We start from the raw sequence: 25,063 nt of genomic DNA on the forward strand, positions 1-25,063 counted from the left end.
TTACTTACCTAGGTTAAGCACAACCTTAGCACCATTATATGCGTTGCTGGGCAAGGATGTCAAGTGGAAATGGGACAAAGCCGAAGATGAAGCTTTCCGCGAAGCGAAGGACATGCTTCAGTCAGACACGCTTCTCGTACATTATGACCCGGATAAAGAACTTGTGTTGTCATGCGATGCCTCACCGTACGGTCTTGGGGCAGTGCTGTCACATGTGATGCTAGATGGTCGCGAGCGACCGATCGCATATGTATCGCGAACACTTGCTCCTGCAGAGAAAAAATACTCGCAGCTTGACAAAGAAGGTGCAGCGTTGATATTTGGTGTACGCAAATTTCACCAATATCTTTTTGGACAAAAGTTTGTTGTCTACACGGACCATAAACCGTTGCTTGGTTTATTCAAAGCAGACAGAGCCATTCCGAGCATGGCATCGGCACGCATTCAGAGGTGGGCTCTGCTACTAGCTACGTATGAGTACGATTTGCGGTATCGACCAGGAACTAAGAACAGTAACGCTGATGGTCTGAGTCGCTTACCGTTGAGTGAAACCGTGGTTAACATTCCTTTACCAAGAGAGACCCTATTACTCCTTGAACACTTGGACACAACTCCAGTGACATTTAAGCAAATTCAGGAATGGACCGCGAAAGACCCAGTTCTTATACAAGTACTAGCACATGTGCAGGATGGATGGAACAAATGTGGAAGCGAAGAGACTAAACCATACTTCAATAGGAAGGCTGAACTCTCCTGTCATGAAGATGTGTTACTTCATGGAAACCGCGTGGTTGTACCGAAACCAGGACGCGCCAAATTGTTAGAATTCCTGCATGAAGGACATCCAGGAATTGTACGGATGAAAGCACTAGCGCGTAGTCACGTGTGGTGGCCGGGAATAGATTCCGACATCCAATATAAAGTGCAGGCATGTACGGAGTGTCAGCTACAGAGACCTGTACCACCGGTGGCACCGCTTCACTCTTGGGACTGGCCAGACCGGCCATGGTCGCGAATCCATGTGGATTATGCGGGCCCTTTCCTCGGGCAAATGTTTCTTGTAGTCGTGGACTCGTATAGCAAGTGGTTGGAAGTCGTACCAACAAATTCGTCAACATCTACGGTGACAATCGCGAAACTGCGTCAAATCTTTGCGGAACACGGTCTACCAGATAAACTTGTTTCAGACAATGGTCCATGTTTTATAAGTGAAGAATTTGAGACATTCTTGAGAGAAAATGGAATTCAACACGTGAAAATATCACCACACCATCCAGCTACAAATGGACTTGCGGAACGTTCAGTACGCATTTTCAAAGAGGGAATGAAAAAGATGGGCACTTCCGGTGGTGATACCGCAGCTAAGTTAAGTCGTTTCCTACTCTCGTACAGGTCAACTCCGCAAACAACGACCGGGCTCTCACCTGCAGAACTCTTGTTCAATCGCAAGTTGCGAACCAAGCTAGATTTGGTTAAACCCGACGTTCGTGAACGAGTCGTCAAGCGACAACAAACTCAGAAAAACTATCATGACAGTCGCGCTAAAGAACGTGTATTTGCGGAAGGAGACCAAGTTTTCGTTAAAAACTTTTATTCAGGACCAAAATGGAAATCTGGAGAAATAGTATCCAAGACCAGTCCTGTTTCATACACGGTCGAAGGTCAAAATGGTGTCAGGGCTAGACGGCACGTAGATCATATCAGACAGAGACACTGTTTGGCAGTCGCTGAGCCAAACATTCACCAGGAAATATTTGAGTCGGACGCTCATCCAGTCATAACTGCAGTTTCCGACGTGGTAACCAAATCCAAGGACTCTTCACCATCCGTGTGGGAAAAGGAAGGCTCCAGTCCAAAACAGACAAAGCAATCGTCTGTTGTGCCAGTTGTTAGACCGCAACGTGTGAAGACAACGCCTGCGTACTTGAAGGACTATGTGACTCAAAAATGAACACATTCCACTACATTAGGAATACAGTGATGGCCGCTCTATAGCCCCGAAGTTTCAGTGTGTTGTTAGAGACTTGTATATCCATGATTTCCCCTTAAAGCCGACGTCTAAACGTTACAAGCTTAATTCATAAAAATATAAAGGAAAGGAAACGAGTGCTGACAAGGGAAGCCTCTGCTTTAATTTTATCATTTAATATGTTTTGGAATTATGTGATATCAAAATTTCTAATTTTTACTCATGTAAGTTGTTTGTGAAGCTGTGACTGAGAGAGCGATTGGTATTTTTACCTGTACAACGATGTGACGAAATTGTATATTTTGCATCTCACTCGACCCGAGACGTTTCGCCTTGCGATAGGGAGCGTATACACAATGCATAAACTCAGTTTCAGGTAGGGCGAAGATGTAGCCCCATTTCTTGTTATGTCAGTAACGGGTCATACAGATGACTCAGCTGGTGTCCCCCCTCGTATTTGTCCCGATACTGACATAACAGGGGAGGGGGCAAAATCTACACCCTACCTGTAACCTATATGATGCAATGTGTATGCTCCCTATCGATAGGCGAAACGTCTCGGGTCGAGTGACATGCAAAATATACAATTTCGTCTTATCGTTGCACAGGTAAGAAATACAAATCGCTCACTCGATCATAGAAACGTTGCGACACGTTGTAGAATGGACAACTTTTCATATCATTATTTTAATGTTTGCTGAAGATTATGTCACCGTATATTATATTCTGTGGATTTTAATAGGTGAAGTACTTGTTAGCCTCCCTTTGACCCTCGCGTGGCTTAGACTATAAAGGGATTTCGGAAATTGTTCAAATTAATATTCATCGAGATGTTTTTAACTACCCCTCTGTTTTGTATGATGGGATGTTCTTGTTTTTTTTAGTGCCAATTGAGCTTATGCCGTGGCGCGGCGTCCGGCGTCAATTTTTAGCTCACCGGGTCCGAAGGACCAAGGTGAGGTTATGCCATACTGTGGCGTCCGTCGTCCGTCCGTCAACAATTTCTTTAAACGACTTCTTCTTAACCACCGATTGGAATTTAACTAAATTTGACTGGAGGCATCCCTAGGTGGTGGGGATTCAAAATTGTACAAATGTTTGGGCTGACCCCCCAGGGGGATGATGGGCGCGGCCAAAAAGGGGTAATTTGGCTATATTTCTACAAACGACTTCTTCTGTGGAGCTATGCACTGGATATCAATCATATTTATTCAAAAGCATTCATGGGAGGCAGGGGTTCAAAATTGTACAAATGGTTGGGCTGACCACCCAGGGGGCTGAGGGGCGGGGCCAAAAAGGGTTATTTGGTTATATTGCTTTAAGCAACTTCTCTGGAACTAAGTGATGGATATCAATCATATTAGACTGGAAGCATCCCTAGGTGGTGGGGATTCAAAATTGTACAAACGGTGGGGCTGACCCCCCAGGGGGCTGAGGGCGGGGCCAAAAGGGGGGCAATTTGGCTATATTGCTATAAACGACTTCTTCTGTAGAACTATGCCATGGATATCGATCATATTTGGTCGGAAGCATTCATGGGAGGCAGGGATTCAAAATAGTACAAATGGTGGTGGGGCTGACCCCCCGGGCTAAGGGGTGGGGCCAAAAAACGTGTATTGCTTGGAAATGGTTGAGGTGCCCACCATATAAAGAGAAGAATGCACATTTGCTTCCAGGATGTTTCCTAGGGTCTGGCCCCACCCTTGGAAACGTAGTCCTTGGGCCATAACTTTAAAACTGTTGAGATCCCCACCCCAAACCTATATATACAAAAGCTGGGCATAAAGAGACGAATGCAGTCACGATGTTAGAATAGACTCTGGGGTCTGACCGAACCCCTAGGGACATTGTTTCTTAGTCACAGCTTGGAAACAGTTGAGATCCCCACCCTATAAAGAGATGAATGCACATATGCTTCCAAGATGGCCTTGGGGACTGCCCCACCCTTGGAGACTTAACCCCTGGTTAAACTATATATACAATTGTTGGGCATAAAGAGACGAATGCAGTCATGTTATTAGAATTAACCCCAGGGTTTGCCCCACCCTTGCAGACTTAACCCCTGGGTCATAACTTTGAAACGGTTGAGATCCCCACCCAAAACTATATATACAAATGCTGGGCAAAAAGAGACAAGTGCAGTTATGATATTAGAATTGATCCTGGGGTCTGGCCACAAAAGTAGGGACCTAGTTTCTGAGTCACAGCTTGAAACAGTTGAGATCCCCACCCCATAACCATACATAAAATTGCTGGGCATGAAGAATCGAATACAGATATATATGCTATATATGACCCTTGGGGTCTGGCATATTCCCTTGGATCTCATTTGGAGAATATTTTGCCATGATTGCTTAGATATCCGGGTGAGCGATACAGGCCTATGGGCCTCTTGTTTACTTTAACCGACTTCTTCTTAATAACAGAAAGGCTTAGGGTGTCGATTTCTGGCCAGAAGCAAACTGGGATGAATGGCTACAAAGTTTGTTAAAATTAATTACCTTCACCCATGTTCAAGGTCACAGGGGTCAAATATGTTAAAAACATCTTCTTCTCGATAACCAAACTGCCCAGGGAGATGATATTTGGCCAGTAGCATGCTTGGATGAAGCGCTACCAAGTTTGTTCAAATGAATGACCTTCAATTATTTTCTAGGTCACAGGGGTTAATTGTCTTAAAAAATCTTTAAACTACTTCTCAATAACCAAACTGTCCAGGGTGATGATATTTGGCCTGTAGCATGCTGAGATGAAGGGCTACAAAGTTTGTTTAAATGAATGACCTGCATCCATATTCAAAGCCACAGGGGCCAAATATGTTAAAAACTTTTAAACAACTTCTTCTGAATAACCAAAATACCCAGGGTGAAGATATTTAGTCAGTAGCATACTAGGATCAAGGGCTACCAAGTTTGTTTAAATGTATGACCTTGAAGGTCACAAGAATTAAATATGTTCAAAATATTTAAACAACTTGTTCTAAATTACCAAAAGGCTCAGGATGTTTATATTAAGTCAGTAGCATGCTGGGGTCAAGGACTACTATGTTTGTTAAAGTGAATGACTGACTCATATTCAAGGTCGCAGGGGTCAAATGTGTTTAAAACCTTTAACCAACCTCTTCTGAATAACCATGGGTCCGAGGATGTTGATACTTATCAAGTTGCATCCTGAGATGAAAGGCTTAAAAATTTGTTCAACATAATGACTTTGATCGACTTTCAATCACAGTGTTACTCTTCCGGCGGCGTCAACGTTATTGCGTTTAGCTCTATTTCTGATAAACTATTAAATTAAGACCACACATGCGTCTTGTATACTCCATCTCAATTCATGTACCAGTTGCTGAATGTGCCTTACATTTTGGGGTCCAGTGACTTTACGGCGTCTTTATCAATGCGTTTAGCTTAAGTATTTTATGCTGTATTTTAAGGGGTACGACGAATCGCCGAAACGGACCGAAACTAAACAGAAACGGAGTCGAAATGGAAACCATAAGCTATTTAAAGGGAATTCAATACAGTTTAGATTGTGTGTGAACAAAACGGACCCCGATCGGAACCGAAACGAATTTTTTTTTTTTTTTGGTAAATTTGAGCTGGGTTTCTTTAAATTGTCCTGTATGCCTATATATTCTGTATATTATATATGCCAAATACATACAATAATGGCATGCATCTATAATATATAAATACAAGCACATGACTAGATGTTCATACATTAGAAAGGCAATTATATCATAATGCAGTGACGAGACATCACATGTCTTGATACGTTACGTTAATTTTCCCCCTTTTATTTTTTCTCTGTTGGATTTCTTGGCTCATTTTGATTTTATTTTCAATTTATTTAACGCTTAAAATATTGATAAGTTGTCCATTTAAATGAGCAATCCATACTTATCTCAGCATAAAAAAATACTTGTGACGGTATAGACACACTGTTAAATTTTGTGTAAGTGGTTCTTAGATTTATGAATGGATGATTATATCAACATTTTCAACATAATTGTTCTATTTGTGTACCGAATTTTTCGAAATGGGTTAGTCTTCTTTTCCCTGTTTTTTTTTTTTAATTTTATTTTTGTCTAGATAATGTGAAATTATGGCACATATGAAGCTGTAGAACAGATCATTATATATTATACTGTTAAATGGAATACTTTGAAGGCATGTCACTGTTGAAAAGAAGACAACAAAATTAAATTAAATTAACGTTTTAATATATATAAACAAGCAAACAAAACAATACATATATAAGATGTTTGTTAAAAATCAAATTGTACGAACAAATATGAAATTAGAAATATAAAGACTGCATTAGAAATATAAACATTACATTAGAAATATAAAATGGACATTTTCGTAAAAAAAATGTATAGCTATATTCTGAAACCATCAGCTACACATAGCGTGCACCAGGGCTTGGGATCGCGGACCCTGCTTTCTTGGGCCTTATTTTATTTTTATTTATTTCACAAATTTCATTATTTTTTAAATTAATGTACATATCTTCACTTTAAAAAAGTGCACCTGACGAGGTGAGAAGCTGTGAATTAATTTAAATATACTTATCGATACAAATTGAATAATCACAATGACTAAAAATAAAGATACAGGTGCACCCGACGAAATGACGAAGGATATTTTAAATAAATAAATAATCTTGTATGAGTGCGTATAAAATAATCACATATTTAATAAAATGTTCAAATAAAAACACACACTATCAAAGTCATTGTCTTTTCACCACGTCTTTTTCTTTTTAGATACTGTCAATGTCCGTTCTGTCCTTTGTCTTTTTCTTTGTCCTGCTCACCAGTATTTGGTTTTTCCAAAGATAAATGTTTAAAACAAGAGGCAGTCACGTGCATGTCACACAAGTTAAACATCTAGTCAAAACCCCAGATAGTTTGACCCGAACAGCATACATGCTTAATGTCTGTCATTTGTTCGTCTGTATAGAGTATGATGGCTGGGGTCTTAACATGGTCATGTAGTACCTGTCTTACCAGGGGATGTCCTTCACGTACCATGTCCTGTAATTGTATGAAATGGTCAGTTTGTTTCGTCGGTTTGTAAACTGTCCGTTAGTCTTCCTCTCTTTCACTTTGTCATTCCTTTTCTTGTCCCTAACCCGCGTGGATTAGTTGGTCCCGTCGTATCGTCATATTGTCATATTTTAGGTTCAGTTTTCTGTAAATGTCCATTGGTTTCATTGTCTTGCCGAATTCTCCTATCTCTGCCATTACATTGTCGTCAGTCCTGACAAAGCCGTCCGCCTGTTGTGAGTTGCCATGTGACAATAACCCTGGAAACTTCCCAAAGTATTCTACCACAGCACAGTCAACTTTGTTGTGTTGTACGCCTTAGCCTAACCATGTCACTCTTTTCTTATAATTCTTATCGGCCTTAAGAGTGGTATAGTACCTGTGTATTACTACTATTGAGTCTTCTTGGGGGCTTGGTTCTATTGCTAAATATTGCCGCACCCTCTCGGTACAATACACCCCCTTCTCACAGATTTTTTTCAGCGACCCTGGATCGGTTTTAATGTATTTGGTCTTTGGAGAAGCCCCACTTGTGGTATCCAACACCCCACAGTCGTCTGAAAATCCACTCTTCACGTTGTTCTCAAGTTTTAATGTATTTGCTTTGTTGTCAATTAAAAATGTGAGGTAGTATATATAGCCTTAACTCTAGCATATATATAACATGTGAGGTAGTGTATATAGCCTTTATAGCATAATAAAATAGGCGAGAAAGAGTCAACAAGATATCTAGATATAATTGGTTTAAATTGCTATAAAAAGATTGGATGAGGATATAGTTGAAGTAGAGCATACTAAGATAGGCGAAGGAGAGTCGACTGGCTATCGGAGAAATCGCTTGTGTTTGTTGACTCAAACTAGAGGGTCCAAACTCGCATTAGCCTGGAGCTCAACTGCTTGAATCAACATTCTGCTTGTAAATAGTAGGGTGTTTAGTATGTTATTAAGAATGTCCTTATCGACTGGGTCAGTCCAGCGAAAGCGGTGATATGGGTATTTCCAGAGCAGATGATGTCGAGAGTGTAGTAGAGTACAAAAGAAAGGTCAGGGACACAATTGGATATATAGATGGACCAGCCTATGTTTGGGTAAGGCTTTTTGTGGATCCTGGTGTGTTTGTTAACTCAAACTTGATGATTCCGACCGTCTTTCAACGGCACTCGCATCAGCCTGGAGCTCATCTTAAATCAACTTATTGTTTGGAAAAAGTATCAAGAAAATGGTGTACATCTCAGCTTTCACCTATTATGGCTTATTGCAAATATGCCTACCATTGGTAATAATGGGGTTGAAACGAAACAAGGCATTTTGGAGTAACGTGTCCATCCTTATAATATATCGAGAACACTATGCCTTCCGCTGTCGCTTTGGTGTTGTAGTTCTTTCAGCCCGACGAATTTGGTTGATTTTCTTACTTTTGGATGCCTTTAATGGGACTGTCAACGATCCATCTCTTGATGTCAACAGATTTGTTGGTTTTCTGCCCTTGTCTGCCATGAACCTCTTGAAGGCTGAACTTCTTTCTTCTTCAGTTTTGTTGAACCAAACATCGGGAGTGACTTGATGATGAACAAAGCATTCAGACAAGTAGAAGGATCCTTCGTTGTATAGGGCCCGTTTCACATATTGGTACTTTGCATTAACATGTTTTAACTGCTTCCAGTCTGTCTTTACCTTCAGGACATGGTTGATGGACTCGCAGTTGTTGTTTGTCCACGCTTTTGTTATCTGCCGTGTCTGCTCAGATACACACACATTATCCTGGATGATTGGAAGTAGTCTCCGCTTGAAATACTCCACGAATCTGGGCATTTTGGTCCACTCAGCTAAAGCATTGTCCACCCGGTATCGTAGCACATCCATGTCCTCTGATGCCGTTATATCGTTGACACCAAAGAATATCTCTACAATAGTTTTCCTTTCAGTGGCTGTTGTAGATACCTGCTTCCCAAGGTAATACTTGACATTGTTCTTCAGTGCAAACCGTATTGCAGGCTGAAGGACACTTGCTTTCCTAATTGCAGTTTCATCATCCGAACCAATGGTCATCAGCGAAACTTCCTGCTCATTAAACTTTCCACTCAGAATAGCAAAGAAGATGTTGTATGTCTCAAAGTCAGAGTTCCCATGGAGAAAAACTGGTCGAAGACAAAGAGGGTGGTCATCTGTAAGTCTTTTCTTAACACCTTTGTGTTTAAAAACACTTAAGGTGACAAAAACATCCTGGATTTGGTCGGTGGTAAAACACACAACAGATGGTACTTTAGAATCCGAAAACACTACATTCTTCACAAAAGGGTGGTCTTGCGCAATGGCGGTAAGAGCTGCAACGTGTTAAGTTTCCTATACATGGAAGGCATCCAGTCTGTTGTTTCTTCTTCGAGGACCCGTTTCCTTTTGTACCGAACCTGTTGCATGGACATAGGAAGCATGACGGTATCGTCGTTAGTGTGGTGCATCATTTCCTACACATTGCGAGGACCCATGGTTTCTGACAGTTTTCCAACTTCTGTCAGCACCTCCGGTTTTGTTCGTCTGTACGGCCTGCTGTTGGTCTTGGAGTTGCCATGCGTCGACCGTCCTGGACATATTGTACATATAATCCAAATATGCCTATACATAGACCCCAAAAATACTTATAAAAGGATGAAGTTGATATTGATGGACTCAACAAAGGACATAACGATATTTTAGCACAGGAGATTTGTATCATTGCTTTGTTAAGTACTAGAGGACACTGACTTCTCTGAAGCCTTGTTATAATTTTAGTTATTTCCGTATTCAATCTTACCATAGCCACACACAGCGTTGTAGGCGGTTATCTCAACTTGTGTCGGAATGAAGTCGTCATTTGACTTACTCAAAAGAAAAATTTCCATTCTTTTGGTTTTCTTCCCCTGGTCTCTGAAAAAGGAAAAGTGAGAATTAAGACTGATGTTGCCAGTGCATCCTTTCATATCAATACAACATATCTATACAACAACTGAAAATAAGTGAAAAACCACATAATGCAAATAAATCTTTTTCTCTTAAGTGAAAAAACACATCATGCAAATAAATCTTTTTCACTTTAGTCAGAAAAACACAATGGAAGTACATATTTTTCAAACTTTCAAGTAATAAAAGGTGAAGGTTTATTGTCACATTTAGTATGAGGTCACTGATTGCACAAAGACCAGAAATTACAACAGATGTTGAATTACTGATGGACTTATTATTAAAAAAAAAACTTTTGAAAAGTCTCTCTTTTCTGAAACTTTAAACAATCATTCATGAGGAGAAATCATTGCAATTGTCATATTAATTTTAGCACTTTAAAGTAACATTCAAGCATTTATTGTATAAATTGGCTGATGAGTGGAAAGTTTAATGAGCAGGAAGTTTCGCTGATGACCATTGGTTCGGATGATGAAACTGCAATGAGGAAAGCAAGTTTCCTTCAGCCTGCAATACGGTTTGCAACCAAGTGCCTTTCTTGTATCAGGTCAAAAATGATGATCTTGTGGACATTTGTCTTCGGGCAGGTGAACGTGGACGTTTGTCTCTAATATGTGTGTTATAGAGGTATGTTTTTAAAATTTTAGGTTACAAAAAGCAGTGGATACTAAAGAAATGACGACTATAAAGAAGACTGCTGATGAAGTAAGTTTGACAATGGACACTTTTAGCATACCATAACCAACTTTTGTGAAAAGCTTTTCCGGGCGTATGGACAAAGTTTCGTGTTCCATTTTGCAGATGTGTCATCCACTTACTCTTCAGACTCATCAGCCAATTTATACAATTGGGGATGGAAATTGTTTATAACGAGCCGTTTCTAGGAGTCTGTATGGAAGTGAAGACTACCATATACAGCTTCGTCTATGCAGTACTATATAGTTGATTTCATATCCACAGCACTATGACAACAGCTCCTGATCTCATCGACTCTATATAGAGTGTGTATGTTGTAGTAAGTTATTATTAGCCGTGGTGCGGCGTCCGTCGTCCGTCCATCGTCCGTCCGTCGTCAATATTTTACTTTAAATGACTTCTTCTTAATAACCGAAAGGCCTAGGGTGATGATATTTGGCCAGAAGCAAACTGGGATAAAGGGCTACCAAGTTTGTTCAAATAAATGAACTTGATCTATTTTCAAGGTCACAGGGGTCAATTGTCTTAAAAAAACCTTTAAATAACTTCTTCTGAATTACCAAAATGCTCTGGGTAATGATATTTAGTCAGTAGCATACTAGGATCAAGGGCTACCAAGTTTGAATATGATTCAAGGTCATACATTTAAACAAACAACCTCTTATGAATAACCATGGGTCCCAGGAGTTTTATACTTTGCAAGTTGCATCCTGAGATGAAAGGCTATACAATGTGTTCAACATAATGACTTTGTTCGACTTTCAATCACAGGGGTGAAATGTTTTTAAAAAAAACTTAACAGGGTCTTTTGAACGAATTTTAATCATAAATACTGATATTTTGCCTGTAGCTTTATTTTAGATCACTTTTAAGGTTACAAGTGTGAGTTTTATACCAGGTGAGCGATGCAGGCCCATTGGGCCTCTTGTATGTAACTTCTCAACGCAGCAGTGACATATGGAGCCATGGTTCGCACAGGTCTTGAAAAACCCTTGAATTTGATGTCTGTCTTGAAAAACCCTTGAAAATCAATGGGAGTCCTTGAAAAACCCTTGAAAATCAGTGAAGTTAGTTTCTGTCATGTTAATTCAGTATTTTGTAAACATTCGTTGCAAACAATCATTATTTTTATCATTAGACTAATCGTCAAATTGCAGATTGTAATTTTAATAATTCCGGAAAATATATACCCGATGAAGTTTCCGTTGTTACTTTTTTATCAAAGCGCCAAAGTGACATACGGTCATGCGCATTAAGAGTACTGTTAACAGGTGGACACAAACGGAACAACTGCCGAGATGGGGAAGTGCGTATTTAACCGCAAATGGCTTGCCGATCCCAGATTTTACTGGTTGAGAGAGTTCAAGGGTGACAGGACTTTTGATTTGTGCTCAGTTTGTAACAAAATAAGCGACCTGGACAAGATACGCCCTTACATGTCATATGAAATCACAAAAACACGTGAAAATTTTGGGGACCGCTTCGACTCGGCCTGTGACAAACTATTATACTAAACCCTCTACATCAACGGCAAGTACATCGTCGATACCTACCTCAACTGTTCCTAATTCGAACACGGATGTCAATGACTTTCATTCATTATCAATCCCAGCCCCTCCAGGCCTTGTTGTTGGGGAAGGTCCGAGGACTGCAACAGGAGCTGGTACTCTTCGCGGCTACGTGTCTCGAGATGACACTTATCACAGCATTGTTTGTTTATGTTTAACGGCCCATCGACGGCTGTGGTCATTTAGGGCCATGGTGATTTATTTATTTATTTTACTTTTTTAACAACATGTGAATAGCGAAGATAAAATCAGATAAGATGGTTCAGTTTAAAAGTATTCGCATTGTATGTGTAGATAATAAAAGGGGGTTAAAATAATAAAAGAGATAACGAATAGATGATATGGAATATGCGATATATATATAACGTCAAAAATGATAAGGTTGGTTAAAAGACATCAGAGTCTATAAAATAGATCCATTTTGTCCGTCAATTTTATTGGTTTTGCGTAAATATGTGTTGGTATTTGGGGTTGAATACTCGGTTGAAAGCAGGATTTTTAGGGTTTGATTTTAATTGAGCTGCAAATTGTAATGAAAGTTTTTTTCTTCTGTCATAAAGGGATGGTTCATTTGCTTCCACGTACAGGCTTTTTACAGGTGTTGTTTGAAAAGCTCCAAGGGCTAGACGTAGCCCTTGGTTATGGATTGGGTCTAGCATCTGAAGGTACGAACTGCGCGCCGACCCGTATACCATAGAACCATAATCCAGTTTTGTTCGAATAAGTGATCTGTATAGGCGCAAAAGCATTTCCCGATCCGCTCCCCAATCAGTATGAGAAAGGACTTGTATAATGTTTAACGCCTTGGAACACTTATCCTTCAGATACTTTATATGTGGTATGAAAGAGAGTTTCGAATCAAAAATGAGGCCGAGAAATTTAGTCTGTTCAACAACAGGAATTCTAGTGCCATCGAGTGTTAGATTTGGGTCATTGTGTGCTTTTCGTTTTTGACAGAAATGCATGCACACAGTTTTGGATTTAGAGAATTTGAAGCCGTTTTCGTCTGCCCAATTTTGTAGTTTGTTTAAACTCTGTTGAAGTTGTCGTTCTATCGTGTGCATGTTCTTAGATCTGTAACAGATCAAGAAGTCATCCACAAATAACGACCCTTCTGTTGATTGACCAAGACATTTGACTATATCATTGATTTTAAGACCAAACAGTGTGACTGATAGGATTCCACCCTGTGGGACTCCCATTTCCTGTTTAGACGTTTCAGAAAAAGTTGAACCAACACGGACTTTGAAGTGTCTATCTGATAGGTAATTAGATATAAAATTGGGAAGGTTTCCACGTACGCCAAGGTCGTGAAGATCTTTCATGATGCCATACTGCCATGTAGTATCATAGGCCTTCTCAAGATCGAAGAACACAGCGACAAGGTGTTCTTTCTTGGCGAAAGCCTCTCGAATGAACGTCTCTAATCTGATGAGATGGTCATTTGTCCCTCTTCTATTTCTAAAGCCACTTTGAAGAGGGGATATTATATCGTTGGCCTCAAGAAACCAAACCAGTCTAGTGTTTATCATTCGTTCCAAAGTTTTACATACACAACTAGTCAGAGAGATAGGACGATAGTTGTTTGGGTCAGTAGCATCTTTTCCCGGTTTTGGGATAGGTATAATTGTGGAGTTCTTCCACGAATCGGGAATCTTTCCGGAAGCGTAAACTTGGTTGAATATGTAAAGAAGGCATGTTAGTGAAGAGTCCGGTAAGTGCTTTAGAAATTGATATGGAATATCATCAGGACCTGAAGCAGTGTCCTGTGATTTTCTAAGCGAATCAACAAGTTCTGGTAGGGTAAATTGTTCATTATAACTTTCTTTGTTTGATGATTTGAAATTGAGCCGTTTCTTTTCTCTCTTTTTTTTCAAAGACTGGAATTTTTGGGAGTGGTTTAAAGGGGATGAGTTTTTAGCTATGTTTTTTGCAAATGCATCAGCAATTTCAGTTATAGACGAGAAAATTTTGTTTTTATTAATGAGGTGGGAGGATGTTGCCTTTTTCTTTTTCCCACTTATTTTCCGAATCATATCCCATACTTTTTTGGAGGACGTGTTTGATGATATCTTGGATACATATTCTCTCCAGCTGTTTCTTTTGTCAATTTTAATTGATCGCCGAGCCTTTGCCCGCCAAATTTTAAATTCACTGTAGTTTGAAGCAGTTGGGCAATTGAAGTAGCGTCTTAGAGCAGCTGCCCGATTACTGCGTGTTTCAAAAGATTCTTCAGATAAAAGGAACTTCGTAGGTTTTGGAGCGGATTTTGGAATTGTCTTTTGGGCAATTGAAGTGAGTGTTTCAGTAAAAGTTTTGATAGGGTCGTCGAGGTTAGTAAAATTGTCTATGGTTAGTTTTTCAATGCACATGTGTTGGAATTGGGCCCAATCTGCTTTGTGCATATTCCATCGAGGTAGAGGATCATCAAGAGGAGTCCCAATATTCTGAAGAAAAATTGGGAAGTGGTCACTCCCACAAAGATCATCATTTACCCTCCAGTCATAGTCAAGTAAAATGGATGGATGGCATAATGATAGATCAATGTGGGTACGAGAGCCTGTAGCAGGGTGTAAATAAGTAGGGGTATTGTTGTTAAAAAGGCACAAGTTGTTTTTATCTATAAATTCCTCAATACGTCTTCCTCTCTCGTCTGTGTTGGGAGAGCCCCACAGGCTATTATGACCATTAAAATCACCGAGGATTATGAATGGTGTTGGGAGCTGGGAGACGAGATTATTGAGTTGCTCACAAGTGAAAACAATACTCGGAGGGAGATAAATTGAACAGACGGTTATTTGTCTGTGTAATGTTGCACAGACAGCAACAGCCTGTAAATTTGTGTTTAACTTGATCATTCTGTGAGGAATATTTTTATGGACAGCTACCGCTGCGCCACCTGCTGCTCTGCTAACTACAGTTGGAATGTTAGTGTAGAGTGAGAAATTTCTAAGCGTGATTGGGTTTTTGAGCATGATTTCTTGTAGACAAAAAATGGCGGGTCTAAATTCTTTTGATAGATTCTGAAATTCTTCTATATTTGCCTTTAATCCGCGGATGTTCCATTGGATAATTGTATTATTTATCTTTTGCTATTTTGGCTGGATTTCGATGGAGTCGAAGCACGAAGCGCTGAGGCATTCGTCTCCATCTCATCATCGAAATCTAGTAGGACATTGAACCGGTTTGTCGGGTCCTCTGATCCTTTGCCAAAGGTGACATTCAGATCCGGTCCTTCAGATTTGCCCCTCGCTATTCTAATTTTTTTCCTAGGTCTGTTGGTAGGTGATGTTGCCTCTGGTCTCAGTTGGGATCGAGGAACAGATGTGAGTGAGCGAGATCGCTGCGAACGCACATGTGCCCTAGATGGGCCAACCTTTGAAGGGTTTTCTCCTGAAGTGGAAGGTGTTTTTGATGGTGGTGCTGGTTTTGATTGTGGTGCTGGTTTTGATTGTGGTGCAGGTTTTGATGAAGATGCTGGTTTTGATGAAGATGCTGGTTTTGATGGTGATGCTGCTTTTGACTGTTTGTTGTTTTTGGTTGGTTTTCGTATAGACGTGAAACGAGATGGGTCTCCCGTGAGGATTTTCAAGTTATCTTGGCCAGACATGTCTGGGACTTGTGAGCCCCAGGCAGGTATGTCTGCAGATACTTGAACTGAAGCATCCTTGACTGCGACACTGTCAACCGGCGACCGGACTTTCGTCACTTGTGCATATGAGGGAGCAGCCACGTCCGTGCTCTCCACTATCCTCCTAGCCTCGGGGAAGGAGACATTTCGGGTAAATTTGACCCGCAATATCTCTCTCTCGCGATTCCAGGCAGGACAGTCTCGAGACGAAGCAGCATGCTTTCCCTCACAATTAACACAACGCAGGTTGGCAATATCACAGTCGCTTTGGTCCTCATGACCTTCACGACCACAGTACTGGCAAACGGTCTTCCACCTACATCTTTTTTCATGATGTCCGTACTTCTGGCAGTTACGGCATCTTAATGGATTAGGGATGTAGACGGAGACACTGCACCTTTGGTAACCAATCACTACGGCCGAAGGTAGTGATGGGGTAGCAAAGGTCAGTACAAATGTGTCTGTTGGAACCAACTTGTTGTTCTTCTTGGACAAAATCCGTCGCACCTCAGAGACTGGGATCTCCTCCTCCTGGAAGTACTCCAGTATGGCGGCATCAGCGTCATTACGCAGGGCGGGGCATCTGATTACCCCCTTGCTGCTGTTTAGTGATGGATGTGCTTTCACTATAACACTGATACCTCCAAAACTGGTGGTACCCAGTAGGTTAATCGCCTGTTGTTTGCGAAAAACTTCGATTAGGAGATCGCCAGATCCCAAAGGTTTGACGGACTTTACGTCCCCAGCTATTCCTTTTATACCCTTCCTCAACAGAAGAGGAGACAATGTTGCTGCAGTTTTTCCACTCGTGGTTGACGACATGATGATGAATTGTGGGAATGTGGTAGTTGTAGGGTGTTTTTCTGTGTTTTTTTCATTACCCATGTATGTTTATTAATTAGTTCACTGTCTGTGTCCCCGCCCGCCCCGGAGCCCAACAAGGGGACACTAATATCAGCGCGGATATCCAGCGCCAAAGTGTCAGGGATACACAAAGTAGTATACTCGTAAAAGTATACATAACGAGTATATATATTACCCGGAAGAGCATACTCTCGCGATTGACCCTAAGCCACCGCCTTCTTGGAAGTATGTAAACCAAGGGCTCGGCGTGACCAGCCGATTGGTGATAGAGGGCCCATACCACCTCTCGACTTCCCAGAGTCCGAAGCCAAAGTAGCATGTTGCAGAAAGTCGGATCATGTCTCCCTCCAATCCAGAGTTCATCAGTGATTCCGACCCCTGCTCAACCACCAGGATCTTCTTCCCCCAGGAATACGAGACGCAACCCACGGCAAACAGGTTGGCTCAAATTGGAGCTACTGTGAAAGCCTTCTGCTACGTTGACGCCCAGCGCGCGACAATCACACCNACCAGGATCTTCTTCCCCCAGGAATACGAGACGCAACCCACGGCAAACAGGTTGGCTCAAATTGGAGCTACTGTGAAAGCCTTCTGCTATGTTGACGCCCAGCGCGCGACAATCACAGCCCCGAAATGATCACATACGCACTGAGCACCAATGTACCCAGCCTCGGGACGTGGACCCAGCTTTCTTGGAGACCTAGGGAATGAAGGAGGCAGCTAAGAGACCAGGTGGTAGCAACCTTAATCTGGATAAAAAGGTTACTCCATTCATTGGAAGACACGTCGAGGCATGACCTGGGGTGAATTTGATCCCCTCGTACAAAAGGAACTGGAAAAATACCCTCCCCCAGATATGATCGCTGTTCAACTCAGGTCTAATGATGTGGTTAACATCAACGGCAAGGAATTGATAGAAACAATTAAGTGTTCATTTTTGAGGTTTGCTGAGTTATCTCCCCTTACTACAATAATTTGGTCTGAAATACTACCTCGGGGATATTGGCATGGGGCTCGCTCTTATGTTAGTATTGAAAGAAAGAGAAAACGCATAAATTATGCTATCAAGAAACATTTACTACAGTCAGGTGGCAAGATTATACGCCACCCCACAATCCAAGCATCACAGGCTGCTTTATACCGTCCAGACGTCGCCCATCTTTCTACAGCAGGTATTGGTATTTTGCTCAACAACTACCAGGGAGGTTAGAATATTCAAACTACCAGGGAGGTTAGGTTAGAATATTTCTCAGACAGTGACTCGGGCTCCATTTTCCCAATTCCATCTCGGGATTAGTTTTTACCTTGAATCGGAGGGGGGGGGGGGGGGGGGGTTAAGGTAGTTTTCAAATAAGCACTGTTTTAGTCAATGTCACTCTCCTATACAAGCTATATAAATATTGAATAATTTGTTTTGCCACTTTACCCTACCATTCTACATTTTATTTCAAAAAACGTTACAGGAAACACACATATTTTTGGTAGTACTCGCCAAAAGTACACTCTTCTTTCACTGCTTTCACACAGTGGCCTCCTTTCTTTGTTTTGAAGTAAGACACTTTCCACTTTAAGGCACCTCCACTTGTGTGAGCCTGTCCACGGTTTGCATTCTCATTGTTATGCAAAGTAGCAAGCAAGAGTCTGTATAAGGAAATTCATTTGGAATTGTATTTTCTTTCTCAAATATGCATCGCACAATGAACATGAAAATGTTTAACACCCCAGTCTCCCAGCTTTAATCCCTCCCATTAAAGGTTAAGTGTAGTTAATGACTGTTTGTGGAGTGTCTATGTAAAACGTAAGACATTTCAGATATATCATGAGCCAGTCAAAAGATTATGCATGTCTACACAAAATCTTGTAAATGTTGTGCAGAATCAGTAGCTGCTGTATATATCTTGCTTTCATGGCATCATAAAAGTAGTGCAACGATTTGGGAACAAACTGGCACACAAGGCTGTGGAAGGATTCTAGCTGTGATGTTTGTTCTCTTGGAGACAGAAGTTTGATGTCTTTGGTGATGTACTTGTTGGATACAATCATCTTTAGCTCCTTGTGTACTTTAGAGCCTGTAAAAGAACATAAAGATAATAATTAGGAAACTTATATCAATACTATTTTTAATCAAAAAACAATTAAAACTGATAAAAAAAACTAGACCATGATGTAATTCAGTTTACTTCCTACATGAATTCTGGTTAATTCTGAAACAATTAAAAACAATCCTTACCTGGCAGAATCCAGTTTCTTGACTTGTCCAGCGCTGCATGCTGACATGCTGGGAAACGGTCTCCATGGCCTTCATGTTTATCACAGACATGGTTTGAGATTGGTTTTTGCACCACCAACTCACCATCCCCATCACTTGTCGAAGCGGCCCAGTACAAATGGTTAGAAATGGAATGGGCCCAGTCTCCAATCTGCTCGCTCCCTTTCATTTTTGCCAAAGAAACGAGTTTCTTGTAGATGCCTGAAATGAGTCCACAATATATCAATGCACATACAGAACAATCACTAACCATTATTATATATATATATATNCCCAGTACAAATGGTTAGAAATGGAATGGGCCCAGTCTCCAATCTGCTCGCTCCCTTTCATTTTTGCCAAAGAAACGAGTTTCTTGTAGATGCCTGAAATGAGTCCACAATATATCAATGCACATACAGAACAATCACTAACCATAATTATATATATATATATGTATATATTTGTGAAGAAAGCAAATCAATATTAAATGAATATAAATGATATATTATATAAGGACAACGGAAATTGGAAGGGGAGACAAATGCCACCAATAGTTGATTTTGGAATACTTATACACCAATTTTACAGTGGAAGCATAACTTTATCAGATAACTAGATCACACTGACTTACATTGTATAAGTATATCATTATTTTTTGCCATGATAAATGCATGAACACATTTTCACATGCAGATGAGTGTAACATTTATGTTCTTGAAATAAATCATGTAACTAATGTACCTTTAGCAACATGCCACACATCAAACCAGTGGTTAATATCAGGCTCATGTTTCTTCATGTGGCTCTTGACTATGACGTGGCGATCAGTTGTCAAGTCTGTGACCTCTACATTGGCGTCCCGCAACGAGTGTAAACACCTTTTCAAGCCTTCCAGTTCCATATGGCATGAATTTTTTGGTCACCCGAGACAAAGTCTCAAGTGACCTATTGCGATCGCCTTTTGTCCGAAGTCGTCTGTCGTGCGTCCGTAAACAATTTACATTTTCCTCCAAACCCCCTAAAGTCGGCATCAGTTCTGCGCTATCACAAGGAGACAAACACGAACATATCGCAGCCTCCCAAATACAAACACATCCACTACACACATGCATCTTGCACACAGGGGTGGCCGTCCTTAAATGACCTTAGCTGTTAATAGGACGTTAAACAAAATCAAACAAACAAACAAAAACTCCCCAGGGGGAAACGTGAAACCCCAGGGTCAAGAAATTCACAATTTTAGTAAAGCACCTTAAGACCCTTACATCTATGAAGAGTATTTGATTCTACCATATCTTGATCTTGAAATTTCAGTCAATTTTACCCTTTTTGGCCCCGCCTCTCAGGCCCCTGGGGGCTGGGGACCATATAATTCACAATTTTATTTGACCTTGGGCAATGGAAGGTCCCTGCAAAATTTCATTGAAATTGGTTCAGGGGTTTTGGAGACGAAAATGTAAATTGTTTACGGACGCACGACGGACGACGACGGACAAAAGGCGATCGCAATAGGTCACTTGAGACTTTGTCTCAGATGACCTAAAAATATAAATAGTCTCTCATAATTTTATTATGTGATAATACGGACATTATATATACATATATAAACGAATGAAAATCAAGACTTTCGATCATAAGAAATGGACGAAATTATCTTTAAATCAAATGCCTCGATCGAAAATAATCAAAGTGTGAGGAAAAATAATATTTCGGATTGTTTGTTTTGTTGTAAATCGTATTGACGATCCGTATTTTAGGATGATCAAACCGTTACAAACATTTCAAACGAACCGCCATTAGAAGAAAGTCTAATGGAGTGCAGTCTATCCGATAGCGATTCTGACCTCATGGAATATCGCACACCAAAGAAATAGTGGAATAGAAGTTATGTACACCATGGGTTTTCCAAACGAACAGCCAAGTACCACTAGGTTTCACCAGATAAATATAGCGACAAGAATTTCAGTGGTAATACTTCTAGAGTGACAAGACTGTTCCGAGATGTCATCCACACGTCATAAACAATCTGGACAGCAGTTTGATGCATTGCATGGAACACCAATTCTGACAGCGGGAGAGTGACCCATGATGATGCTATTCCTGGGTCAGAAAGTGACTTTAGTCCAACTGATGAACTAATATCTTATTCAGGAACAAGAAGTAGATCAGAGGGAAATGGAAAAATCAGGTTAATCTAGTTCAATCTCTTAAACAGATGATGAAGATGCATCCTCCCTTTCTGACATTTCCGAACTTTAACTCCAGCTCATCAGATGATGCTATAATGGACCATTTCAATACTTGTTTGTTTGTTTGTTTGTTTATGTTTAACGACCCATCGACGGCTGTGGTCATTTAGGGCCATGGCGATTTATTTATTTTTAGCTCACCTGGCCTTGTGTTGGTTCTGTTTTGCGGATGCCCCCAGGCCGCTAAAATTCCGCCTGAACTACGGCATCATTTTCATCAGTGGACCAGACTTACACTTCACGGCTGATTCCTGGCTACATACGTTTGAGATTGACCTTCCCTAACATGCTAGCGTCCCTAACTTTAACGAAGCTACGTGTATGATACAAAATATGTTTGTCAACCAAGCTTCGGTAGCATTCCAGGAAATAGCTTGAACACAACGATGCAAGATATAAACCAATTGATTCCAGACTCATCCATGTTAGCAAACAGAACAAAAACACGAGCACTACTCCCTTTCGTTGGCGACATCGGTAAGTCCATATTTGGTACCGCGGCCACAGGAGACGTTCGTACTCTCGCAAATCATATAAACGCATTGACTAGACAAACAAATCCTGTCGCCCGGACACTGAAACAACATGGAAATCATTTCTCATCCTTCAATAAAACAGTGAATGACAAGCTGAAAAACGTCGCAACACAAATAGGCTAACCGAACATGAGTTTACCCAATTAAGAAGTCAAATAAATATGAACGAAGTTACTATCTTTAAAGCATCCACGCACATTCTTCATCAGTTCTCCACATTCTAAACCACAAGATACATCTCAATGACCAGTTACAAAACCTCAAAATAGGTATAACAAATCTAGTACACGGCAAACTTGCACCTGTACTAATTCCAGTTAATCTTCTTACAGACACCATAAACAGCTTACAAACCGTATTAAACACAAAATACTCGGGCTATTCATTGGTGACAGAAAACCCCACATTCTACTATCAACATGCTGACTTTTTATACTTTCGGAAAGGAGCTAAACGTTACATTTCGGTTAGATTTCCGGTTACGGCTCACAAATACCCGTTCCAAACATATTGAATGCTATCGTTCCCTGTACCAGTTAATGACACAACCAATCACGCCACCCAACTGTTAGAACTACCAGACTACTTCTTGTTATCACACGAGGAATCCCATTACACCACATTGTCGGAATCAACCATTACCCGATGTAAAGGGGATTCATTGAAAATTTGTCAGCATTAACCCCTCTCGAAAATACGGATTGTATTCCATCTATCTTCTATGACAAGACAGAGAATGTATTTCAGAAGTGTAAGTTTAGATATGTCCCCCAACGCAATACGTCCACAAATTTTAGATATTCTACCATCCTCAGTACTGGTATACAAAACTCCTAATATCACACTGCTATGTGCCAATGGAACCAGGCAATTCCAAGGTTGTGATTATTGCACAATATCAATTTCTTGCAATTGTGATATTAGTACCGAAACAATATATTTCTCAGGATTACTGACCCAATGCTCAGACTCCATCCAGATTACAAAACGTCACCCTGTAAACTTGGCGTTGCTCCAACAATTCTTCAACGCGTCAGCTTTAGGCAACATAACGGCAACGACGCTTTATCCCAAACCAATACAGATTACTTTACCGTCTCTCAAAGTGTACCAACACAAAAAGAATGTGTTAGTCGCGGACGATCGAAAAACAGATCTGAACTTGGCTAAAATGGCCAAGGCCGCGAAAGACGATTCCACCGTATTCAATTCTCTAGCAGACTCTATTGTAGCAGGTGATGTCAAAATAGAATCCGACGATTTTTCACTCATGGATATTTTAGCAATTTCCGGCGTAGTTCTTTCGTCCATCAGTTTTCTCGCAACCATTTGGTTCATGTTCATATTTAAGCAGTTGTCTACTGTCCTTATGTTTAGGAAAGTCGCTTCTGCTCCGTTGCCCAATTTTAACTACGTTCTTCCGTCTACAACACCCGTTCCAAATATTGCTGACATCATCTCATAGTTCCTTATGTGGGACCACGCGATATTTGTCCTCTCCGCTCTTGCAGTTATCATAGCCATCATAATCCTCGCTACCGTCCTGCACAGACGTACCACTCCCACTCAGGTCATTGTCAATGTTGCCTCACATTCAGATTGTGTAACTGTGACAGTACTGAATGTACCTATCTGTCCAATCTACTGGGTTGTTGACTTCCCTCATGGTGTTACAAATGTATCTGTACACGGAACCTTCCTCCCAACCCTCGAACTAACATGGCCAGAATTCCAAAATGAAAAATATACTCACTAATCAGACGGTCAACGTTCCATCTGTGGTTCGTACCTCCCCGTGGACCGCCCGACGAATTAGAAGTATCCTTACTCAAAGTTTCACAGTATTCCCTATGATCTCTCATCAAGGAGTACTGCACCCGATTACGACACCTTTGGATACGCCCAAGCACATCGCTCAACCACCCCAACCAACCATAACCCTGCAGCCCCTACAAACCAAATATATCCCTATATCCCCCTCTAATGGCAATGCAGTAAAAGAATCATTTGATGTTAGTATTAAGGTATTAAACAGACATGTCGAGTTACAGTTGGATGGAGAAACTCCACTGACCACTAACCTTCGAATAAGTGAAATATTCATTATATACTCAATCTTTTTTCTTTCTGTTTTGTTAAGAACAAAGACGTGTATTTACAATGAGTGTAGTTTATCACTAGCTGATATGAAGCGAGTTGTTTTTGTCACGCACAAATATATAGCTTTGTACAAATAATTTTTAACCCTGGTTGATTGTATTACGATGCTAAAAGGTCCTAGGATTGTGAAGGACTTAAAAGGTGTATGCAGTCATATTTTTATTGTACACGACTCCCTTGTGCATCAGATCGAGTTGACCTTGGGGTCAAGGTCTTACAACCAGGGGGGGGGGGGCATCTATTACGATTGATTTTTATTGTGATTATTGTATAGTAACAATTTTATGAAGAATTTATATATCAAGATATTGTGTTATTGTGTAAAGCAAGTTTAGCGAACATGCTATTGATACAGTATATGGAATTATCAAACAAAATCCAATATCAATGGTCGTAGGATTCATACAGTTTATAATCCAGGTCTCGGCTTAATTGAAAGATTAAAAAGTCACTCATTAGGAATACGATTATCAAGGATTAAGGAAAGTACACAATGAAGCCGACTAGGAATTGTTAAGTCAACCTAACGCTAAGGTCATGATGTCCAGAACTTGCGGACTTTGTACTTTGATATATGTATTTGTATGTAAACAGTCTCGTTCAACTTGTTCTTACATAACACAGTTAAAAAAGAACATAGTGACATGGTCAGTTATTACTATCCCGGGCTTATCACCAAAACAAGGGTACCAAACCGACCCTTTGTGACCAGGATTACATGATGTGAAATTCTGCATTTATTGGTCAAGCCGTTAGACAATTGACCATCACTATGGTGCTGAGTATAACAAGAGGCCCATGGGCCTTAACGGTCACCTGAGTCTATAGTATTTATTTTTGTTGTTGAAATATGTACCAATTTGAGTAAAAAATAGTATAATGTTAACTTAACTTTGTCAGGACCATGAGCTGATCATTCCTAGACCAATTTTAAGTGAGATCGGCCTATTAGAACTTAGTAGCAAAATAGCGGCCATGGCAGCCAAATTGTATTTCTGATTGACCCGAAAAATAACAACACTTTGTCAGGACCATGATTCGATCATTCCTACAAAGTTTCAGTTCAATCGGCCAAGTAGATCTTTACTTTAAGTTTGAAATAGTTTTCCAAAATGGCAGCCGTGGTGGCCATATTGGATTTCTGATCGACCC

The 25,063-nt window shown here is 40.5% G+C and overlaps 4 protein-coding genes across 4 annotated transcripts in view; 1 reads left to right on the forward strand and 3 right to left on the reverse strand.

Annotated features, from left to right (window-relative positions):
• The first annotated feature begins 292 nt into the window (after positions 1-292).
• Positions 293-11,028, forward strand: LOC110441306 (uncharacterized protein K02A2.6-like). The gene is made up of 2 exons (XM_021484418.1): positions 293-2,577; positions 10,604-11,028. The coding sequence occupies exon 1, from the start codon at positions 428-430 to the stop codon at positions 1,949-1,951; it is 1,524 nt and encodes a 507-aa protein (XP_021340093.1). The 5' UTR covers positions 293-427; the 3' UTR covers positions 1,952-2,577; positions 10,604-11,028.
• Positions 8,265-25,063, reverse strand: part of LOC110441307 — a 32,327-nt gene continuing 15,528 nt past the window's right edge. Inside the window, exon 2 of the mRNA XM_021484419.1 lies at positions 8,265-9,923. Within this exon, the coding sequence (XP_021340094.1) occupies positions 8,367-9,068 (702 nt within the window). The 5' untranslated portion in view covers positions 9,069-9,923 and the 3' untranslated portion in view covers positions 8,265-8,366. The remainder of the gene's footprint in view (positions 9,924-25,063) is intronic.
• LOC110441310 lies at positions 9,485-16,673 on the reverse strand. The gene is made up of 3 exons (XM_021484422.1): positions 15,778-16,673; positions 9,811-9,923; positions 9,485-9,600 (listed from the first exon to the last, which is right to left on the reverse strand). Exons 1-3 carry the CDS (start codon positions 16,671-16,673, stop codon positions 9,485-9,487), a joined length of 1,125 nt encoding a protein of 374 aa, XP_021340097.1.
• LOC110441308 lies at positions 18,491-19,171 on the reverse strand. The gene is made up of 2 exons (XM_021484420.1): positions 18,946-19,171; positions 18,491-18,784 (listed from the first exon to the last, which is right to left on the reverse strand). The coding sequence occupies exons 1-2, from the start codon at positions 19,151-19,153 to the stop codon at positions 18,552-18,554; spliced, it is 441 nt and encodes a 146-aa protein (XP_021340095.1). The 5' UTR covers positions 19,154-19,171; the 3' UTR covers positions 18,491-18,551.

The sequence above is a fragment of the Mizuhopecten yessoensis genome, unplaced genomic scaffold (genome assembly GCF_002113885.1).
Source record: "Mizuhopecten yessoensis strain PY_sf001 unplaced genomic scaffold, ASM211388v2 scaffold715851, whole genome shotgun sequence".
Classification (NCBI taxonomy): Eukaryota; Metazoa; Mollusca; class Bivalvia; order Pectinida; family Pectinidae; genus Mizuhopecten; species Mizuhopecten yessoensis.

What these genes read in the sequence shown, in the direction of transcription:
- LOC110441306 (XM_021484418.1), top strand. Translation starts at nt 428, where the DNA reads ATGGCATCGGCACGCATTCAGAGGTGGGCTCTGCTACTAGCTACGTAT.
- LOC110441310 (XM_021484422.1), bottom strand. Translation starts at nt 16,673, where the DNA reads ATGTCGTCAACCACGAGTGGAAAAACTGCAGCAACATTGTCTCCTCTT. An exon ending in GGAGACCCATCTCGTTTCAC is followed by an intron (nt 9,924 to 15,777) that starts GTCTATACGAAA and finishes TTCCTTTTTCAG; the next exon opens with AGACCAGGGGAAGAAAACCA. An exon ending in CAACGCTGTGTGTGGCTATG is followed by an intron (nt 9,601 to 9,810) that starts GTAAGATTGAAT and finishes CAATATGTCCAG; the next exon opens with GACGGTCGACGCATGGCAAC.
- LOC110441308 (XM_021484420.1), bottom strand. Translation starts at nt 19,153, where the DNA reads ATGAAAGGGAGCGAGCAGATTGGAGACTGGGCCCATTCCATTTCTAAC. An exon ending in AAGAAACTGGATTCTGCCAG is followed by an intron (nt 18,785 to 18,945) that starts GTAAGGATTGTT and finishes GTTCTTTTACAG; the next exon opens with GCTCTAAAGTACACAAGGAG.